The sequence below is a fragment of the Pongo pygmaeus genome, chromosome 15 (genome assembly GCF_028885625.2).
Source record: "Pongo pygmaeus isolate AG05252 chromosome 15, NHGRI_mPonPyg2-v2.0_pri, whole genome shotgun sequence".
Classification (NCBI taxonomy): Eukaryota; Metazoa; Chordata; class Mammalia; order Primates; family Hominidae; genus Pongo; species Pongo pygmaeus.
Window position 1 is genome coordinate 72,975,056 of NC_072388.2, and position 8,354 is coordinate 72,983,409.

The following is an 8,354-nucleotide window of genomic DNA, read 5'->3' on the forward strand; positions in this document are numbered from 1 at the left end:
GAGGTTGCAGTGAGCTGAGATCGTGCCACTGCACTCCAGCCTGGGTGACAGAGCAAGACTCCATCTCAAAAGAAAAAAAAATCACCTCTCTCATCTTTCTGTTTTTAGGAGATAAATGATCTGTTGGTTAAGGAAAAGATTATGCAACTTGTCCAGCAGAGATCACAAATCCAAACCCTTCAGAAGAAGGTAGTAAACTTGGAGACTGCTCTGAGTTACATGACCAAAGAGTTTGAGAGTGAAGTTTTAAAACTGCAGCAACACGCAATGATAGAGAACCAAGCGGGTCAGGTAGAAATTGACAAGCTGCAGCATCTTCTTCAGATGAAGGACAGGGAAATGAATCGTGTGAAGAAGCTTGCCAAGAACATACTGGATGAGAGGACAGAAGTGGAAAGATTCTTTTTAGATGCTCTACACCAAGTGAAGCAACAGATCCTAATTAGCAGGAAGCAATATAAGCAAATAGCACAAGCTGCTTTCAATTTAAAAATGAGGGCAGCATGTGCAGGAAGAACAGAATATCCCAAAATCAGAACATTTGATGGCAGAGAGCATAGCACCAATAGTGTGAATCAGGATCTTCTGGAGGCCGAAAAATGGTACTAGCAATACTTTATTATCTTTTTTTTTTACTGCTATTTTTGTGTCCTTTACAGAAAGAGGAAGTCTGAAAAGTTTAGTTTTATAATATTCAAGTATTGAATAGATTTCTCAGTAGGTTACTTGAGGACAGGAACTGACTTATTCATCTTTGTAATCTCTAGGCTTAGCATAGCATGTGGAGCTTTGGATATATTCTTAGTACATTCCCCTCTGTCTCATGATAGAAGTCTTGTTAAGGAGACTATTTGTCCCATAGGTTGTTTTTTGTATAAGATATATAAGGTCATTATGTATCTTTTCACTTGTTCCTTTGTTTCCCATAAATTGGACATTTGTTATAAAAGCCTGATTAGATTCAGGTTAAACTTTTTTTTTTTAAAGGCAGTTTGTTTTAAAGGCACTATGTTGCCCAGGCTGGTCTTGAACTCCTGGCCTCAAGTGATCCTCTTGCCTCAGCCTCTCAAAGTGGTGGAATTACAGGTGTGAGCCACTGCACCAATCCAGGTTAAACATTTTTGATACGCATACTTTCAGAAATATTTTGTACTGTTTACTATCCTGAGATGAAATTCATAGGTAATAATATCTATCCAACCATATAATTAAAAAAAAATCAATGTAACAATTATTTGTAGGCCAGGCATGGTGGCTCACGCCTGTAATCGCAGCACTTTGGGAGGCCAAGTCAGATGGATCACTTAAGGCCAGGAGTTCAAGACCAGCCTGGCCAACATGGTGAAACCCTGTCCCACTAAAAATACAAAAATTAGGCTGGGCATGGTGGCTCATGCTTGTAATCCCAGCACTTTGGGAGGCTGAGGAGGGTGGATCACCTGAGGTCAGGAGTTTGAGACCAGCCTGGCCAACATGGTGAAACCCTGTCTCTACTAAAAATACAAAAATTAGCTGGGCATGGTGGCACATGTCTGTAATCCTACCTACTTGGGAGGCTGAGGCAGGAGAATCATTTGAATCCAGGAGGTGGAGGTTGCAATGAGCCAAGATCGCACCATTGCACTCCAGCCTGGGTGACAAAAGCAAAACACTGTCTCAAAAAAACAAAACAAAACAAAAAACAAAAATTAGCTGGGCGTGGTGGCAGGGGCCTGTAGTCCCAGCTACTCAGTAGGCACAAGAATCGCTTGAACCCGGGAGGCAGAGGTTGCAGTGAGCCAAGATTGCGTCACTGCACTCCAGCCTGGGCGACAGAGCGAGACCCTGTTTCAAAAAACAAACAAGAAAACCAAAACAATTATTTGTAACAATTCTTTGTTATAGAGAACTGTCCCACGGATTGGAGGACAATCAGTAGTGCCCCCATCATTGTATTAACCAAAAGTCCCCCAAAATTTTCCAAAATTTTAGAGATCTGCTGCCACTATGATAAAGGTAACAGAATGTTTGAGACAGTTGCAGACTATATATTACATAATGATTAACTTTGTTTCCTGTTAGCATTTTTGTTCTTAGAGCAGTCTCCTCCCTATAAACCATGGATTAAATTATAGTCCATTTTGAGGGTTATTCTGAAAGAAAATTATTTTATATTCCAATGCAATTAGATTCTTCAAAGGCCCTAACTCAAGAAACTTAAAAGGACTGCAGCCTGGAACTCCTGGGCTCAAGTGATCCTCCTGCCTCGGCCTCACAAAGTGCTGGGATTACAGGCACGAGCTGCCATGCCCAGCCTAACATCTTCCAAATGTGTTTTTTGCTTTAAATTATTTTTAAAGGACTAATTTTATAGGATGTTTTGAATTATATGGCTGTTGAGAAGGTTGGACATGCTCAGTAGTCTCTGATAGATAAGATTCTTCTTCAAAATGCCTAAACTATAATTTACTTCTTGTCATATTCAGAAATCTGTAATACTACTACTGTTACCAATAGATTTGCTGTAATTTCTTTTTTATTTAATATATCAAGTAAGTTGAGTCCCTACCATATATAAGGCAGTTTTCTTTATATCCTTTTGTTTATGGAATAGTAAGTGTTATACATTTTCAGAGGAAGTTAAATGATTGTCTACATTGTTATTGCAGTAACTGGACTCTTCCTATTCTGTGTTCTGCGTGACATTTTTGCTACTGACCACCTTAACACTTTAGCCTTAGTGTCCTATTGCCTCTATCAGCAGGGCAGAAATGGGGGTTAAAATATTACATCATCGGGCCGGGCGCAGTGGCTCACGCCTGTAATCCCAGCACTTTGGGAGGTCGAGACAGGTGGATCAAGAGGTCAGGAGTTCAAGACCAGCCTGGCCAAGTTGCTGAAACCCCGTCTCTACTAAAAATACAAAAATTATCTGGGTGTGATGGCACACACCTGTAATCCCAGCTACTCAGGAGGCTGAGGCAGGAGAATTACTTGAACCTGGGTGGCAGAGCTTGCAGTGAGCCAAGATCATGCCACTGCACTCCAGCCTGGGCGACAGAGCAAGACTCCGTCTCAAAAAAAAAAAAAAAAAATTACATCATCTATTTAAATGGTAGATTGGAAAAGGACAGTTGAAGTATACGGTAATCGGCTGGGTGTGGTGGCTCATGCCTGTGAGTCCAGCACTTTGGGAAGCGGAGGCAAGAGGATCATTTGAGTCCAGTAGTTAAAGACCAGCCTGGGCAACACAGTGAGACCCCACCTCTACAAAAAACAAAACAAAAAGTAGCCTGGCATGATGGTGTGCATCTGTAGTCCCATCTACTCGGGAGGCTGAGGTGGGAGGATCGCTTGAGCCCAGGAGTTCGAGGCTGCAGTGAGCCATGATGATGCCACTGCACTCAAGCCTGGCAACAGAGTGAGACCTAGTCTCAAAAAATAATAATAATAAATAAAATAAAATTTTAAAAAAATGAAGTATATGGTAATCATAAGACAAAACCTAGACTTTTTAATTTAATTAATTAATTAATTAATTTTTTTGAGATGGAATCTCACTCTGTCGCCAGGCTGGAGTGCAGTGGCAATCTTGGCTCACTGCAACCTCTGACTTCTGGGTTCCAGTGATTCTCCTGCCTCAGCCTCCCAAGTAGCTGGGATTACAGGTGTGTGCCACCACGCCTGGCTAATTTTTGTATTTTTAGTAGGGATGGGGTTTCACCATGTCAGCCAGGAAGGTCTTGATCTCCTGACCTCGTGATCTGCCTGCCTTGGCCTCCAAAGTGCTGGGATTACAGGCGTAAGCCACTGCACCCGGCTGACTTTTTTATTTTTTGTGAGATAGGGTCTCACTCTGTTGCCCAGGCTGGAGTGCAGTGGCACCATCATGGCTCACTACAGCCTTGACTGGGCTCAAGCGATCCTCCCACCTCAGCCCCCCAAGTAGCTAGGACTACAGGCATGTGCCACCATGCCAGGATAATTTTAAAATTATTTTTATAGAGAAAAGGGTTTCACTACGTTGCCCGGGCTGGTCTTGAACTCTTGCCCTCAAGCTATTCTCCCACCTTGGCCTCCCAAAACTCCAGGATTACAGGCGTGAGCCACCGCACCTGGCCAAAACCTAAACTTTTTTTTTTTTTTTTGAGAGAGTCTCACTCTGTCGCCCAGGCTGGAGTGCTGTGGTGTGATCTTGGCACACTGCAGCCCAAAACCTAAATTTTTTTTATTTAAAAAATGTTAAAATAATTTTCTCTCTCTCTTTTTTTTTTTTTTTTTGTTGTTGTCGTTTAAATGGAGATGAGGTCTTGCTGTGTTGCTTGTGTTGCCCAAGGTGGTCTTGAACTCCTGGCCTCAACCAAGATCCTTCCATCTTGGTCTCCCAAAGTGCTGGGATTACAGGCATGAGCCACCACACCTGGCCTCAAAACCTAAACTTAAAAGAAAACAAAAACAGTTGAGTCCAAAAATAAAAAGGAAGGAAAAATAAATAAATAAATAAATAAATAGCCCAATTTACCTATATGCAAATTTTTTTATTATTATTATTTATTTTTTTGGGGACGGAGTCTTGCTCTGTCACCCAGACTGGAGTGCAGTGGCGCGATCTCCGCTCACTGTAAGCTCCGCCTCCCAAGTTCACGCCATTCTCCTGCCTCAGCCTCCTGAGTAGCTGGGACTACAGGCGCCCGCCACCACGCCTGGCTAATTTTTTTTGTATTTTTAGTAGAGACGGGGTTTCACCGTGTTAGCCAGGATGGTCTCCATCTCCTGACCTCGTGATCTGCCCGCCTCGGCCTCCCAGAGTGCTGGGATTACAGACGTGAGCCACCGCGCCCGGCTGCAAAAATATTTTTTACAATACCAGTACTCTACATGTTAGCTTTTATTATTATTATTATTATTATCATCATCATTATTATTATTTTGAGACGGAGTCTCGCTCTGTCGCCAGACTGCAGTGCAGTGGTGCGATCTCGGCTCACTGCAACCTCTGACTCTCGGGTTCAAGCAATTCTCCTGCCTCAGCCTCCCGAGTAGCTGGGACTACAGGTGCCCGCCACCATGCCCAGCTAATTTTTGTATTTTTAGTAGAGACCAAACAACTTTTTTTTTCTTGTTCCCTTTGTCTGTGTGTATTTTATTTCACCATGTTGGCCAGGATGGTCTCGATCTCTTGACCTCATGATCCACCCGCCTCAGCCTCTCAAAGTGCTGGGATTACAGGCGTGAGCCATGGCGCCAGGCCTCATGTTAGCTTTTATAAATAGAAAGTAGACTATGAATCCTCTGGGAAAGTTATAATATAGATAGAGACCTATCTGGAAAGCTTACCTGCAGCTTTGTTTGAAGGAAAGAAAATAGACTACATAAGTTATGCGTTATTTTTTAAATTTTGTTTAAATTTTGTTACAGTGTTTTCACAGGAAAATATTTAATACAAAAAGAAATGTTAATGGAAAAACACGTCAGTAATTTCACCAAACAACTTTTTCTTTTTTTTTTTTTTGAGACAGATTCTCACTCTGTCGCCCAGGCTAGAGTGCAATGACGCCATCTCGGCTCACTGCAACCTCCGCCTCCCGGGTTTAAGTGATTCTCCTGCCTCAGCCTCCCGAGTAGCTGGGACTACAGGTGCGTGCCACCACATCTGGCTAATTTTCTTTTTTTTTTTTGAAACGGAGTTGCCCAGGCTGGAGTGCAGTGGCACGATCTCAGCTCACTGCAAGCTCTGCCTCTGGGGTTCACGCCATTCTCTTGCCTCAGTCTCCCGAGTAGCTGGGACTACAGGCTCCTGCCACCACGCCCAGCTAATTTTTTTCTATTCTTTAGTAGAGACAGAGTTTCACCGTGTTAGCCAGGGTGGTCTCGATCTCCTGACCTCGTGATCCGCCTGCCTCAGCCTCCCAAAGTGCTAGGATTACAGGCGTGAGCCACTGCGCCCAGCCTAATTTTCATATTTTTAGTAGAGACAGGGTTTCACCATGTTAGCCAGGGTGGTCTTGATCTCCTGACCTCATGAACCGCCCACCTCAGCCTCCCAAAGTACTGGGATTACGGGTGTGAGTCACTGCGCCCGGCCTAAACAACTTTTTTTTTTCTTGTTCCCTTTGTCTGTGTGTGTCTCTAAATAAATAATGTTACATTACAGTTTTTTTGTTTTTTTTTTTTTTTTGAGTTGGAGTCTCGCTCTCTTGCCAAGGCTGGAGTGCAGTGGCACAATCTCAGTTCACTGCAGCCTCCACCTCCCAGGTTCAAGTGATTGTCCTGCCTCAGCCTCCTGAGTAGCTGGGATTACAGGCGCACACCACCATGCCCAGCTAATTTTTGTATTTTTAGTAGAGACAGGGTTTCACCATATTGGTCAGGCTGATCTCGAACTCCTGACCTTGTGATCCTCCCGCCTCAGCCTCCCAAAGTGCTGGGATTACAGGTGTGAGCCACCGCACCCAGGGTCTTTTTTTTTTTTTTTTTTTTTTTGCAGTGGAGTGATCTTAGCTCACTGCAACCTCCCATCTCCCAGGTTCAAGCGATTCTCCTGCCTTGGTCTCCTGAGTAGCTGGGATTAGAGGCACCTGCCACCATGCCCAGCTAATTTTTGTATATTTAGTAGAGACGGCATTTCACCATGTTGGCCAGGCTGGTCTCGAAGTCCTAACCTCATGTGATCTGCCTGCCTTGGCCTCCCAAAGTGTTGGGTAAGCCACCGTCCCCAGCCTCCTTAGAGTTTTCTATTTTGCTTATTTCCTTAATGTCTGAGCACAAATATTTTTTCATGTTGTTAAAGTTTTTGTCATTTTCATCTTTATGATATGTAACATTTTGGATTGGCTAGTATATTGCTGTCCTTATCAACTTTATGATTTTGTGATGGACAGTTTGCTTTGTAGTTTTCTTTTTTTTCTTTCTTTCTTTTTTTTTTTTTTTGAGACGGAGTTTCACTCTTTTCTCCCAGGCTGGAGTGCAGTGGCGCGATCTCAGCTTACTGCAACCTCCACCACCTGGGTTCAAGCGATTCTCCTGCCTCAGCCTCCCGAGTAGCTGGGATTACAGACACCTGCCACCGTGCCCGGATAATTTTTGTATTTTTAGTAGAGATGGGTTTTCATCACATTGTCCAGGCTGGTCTCAAACTCCTGACCTCAGATGATCCACCCGCCTTGGCCTCCCAAAGTGCTGGGATTACAGGTGTGAGCCACTGCGCCTGGCCTGTAGTTGTTTCATAATATTCAATTATGGTATGGAATTTATCTTATGTTTACCCATTATATATTTTTTAAAAAGAAGAGAAGCCTATTTGACCACATTTTTCCTTTTCACACTTTTTTCCTTTGAAATTCTTTAGGACACATATTGAAGGAAATGTGGATATTGGAGATTTGACCTGGGAGCAGAAGGAAAAAGTATTGCGATTGCTCTTTGCAAAAATGAATGGCTGTCCTTCTAGGTAACTCCCTATTTCTGCAGTGAAATACCAAGTTGTTATCAAATCTAGAAACCACTTAGGAACAATAAACTTATTTTTCTTACTTAGAACTAAAGGGACGGGAAAGGACCAGAAAATATAAAAAGGCCCTACTGCTTAACTACTGCAGCTCCCAGAGATAAAGAATGGGAGATTAATGAATGAGCATGAAAATGAAATGAGTTGGAATTAAAGGGGGAGGGGAAAGATTCATCTTAGATGTTTAAGGTAGTGCTTATTAAGAAGTTACAATATTGCTCAGCTGAATGAGTGGCAACTGAAGAGAAACATAACAATATTAAGATTTTATTGGTTTGCAAAGATAAGTAAATTTTTTTTTTTTTGAGATGGGGTCACACTCTGTCACCCAGGCCAGAGTGCAGTGGCACAATCACAGCTCACTGTAACCTCCACTTCCCAGGCGCAAGTGATCCTCCCACCTCAGCCTACTAAGTAGCTGGGACTACAAGCATGTGCCACAACACCTGGCTAATTTTTTTTTTTTTTTTTTTTTTTTTTGAGAAGGAGTCTCATTCTGTTGCCCAGGCTGGAGTGCAGTGGTGCAATCTCAGCTCACTGCAACCTCTGCCTCCTGGTTCAAGTGATTCTTGTGCCTCAGCCTCCCGAGTAGCTAGGATTACAGGCACCACCACCATGCCTGGCTAATTTTTGTATTTTTTTGTAGAGATGGAGTTTTACCATGTTATCCAGGCTGGTCTCGAACTCCTGACTTGAGGTGACCTGCCCGCCTCAGCCTCCTAAAGTGCTGAGATTACAGGCATGAGCCACTGTGCCCGGCCCTAATTTTGTATTTTTAGTAAAGACAGGGTTTCACCATGTTGGCCAGGCTGGTCGCAAACTCCTGACCTCAGGTGATCCACTCACCTCGGCTTCCCAAAGTGCTGGG

The 8,354-nt window shown here is 43.3% G+C and overlaps 1 protein-coding gene across 9 annotated transcripts in view; it reads left to right on the plus strand.

Annotated features, from left to right (window-relative positions):
• BBOF1 (basal body orientation factor 1) overlaps nucleotides 1-8,354 on the plus strand; it is a 50,637-nt gene that overhangs the window by 32,962 nt on the left and 9,321 nt on the right. For all 9 annotated transcript variants that reach the window (XM_063651825.1, XM_054447834.2, XM_054447835.2 and 6 more), the window contains 2 exons: nucleotides 109-602; nucleotides 7,328-7,429. In XM_063651825.1, coding sequence (XP_063507895.1) covers nucleotides 109-602; nucleotides 7,328-7,429 — 596 coding nt within the window. The remainder of the gene's footprint in view (nucleotides 1-108; nucleotides 603-7,327; nucleotides 7,430-8,354) is intronic.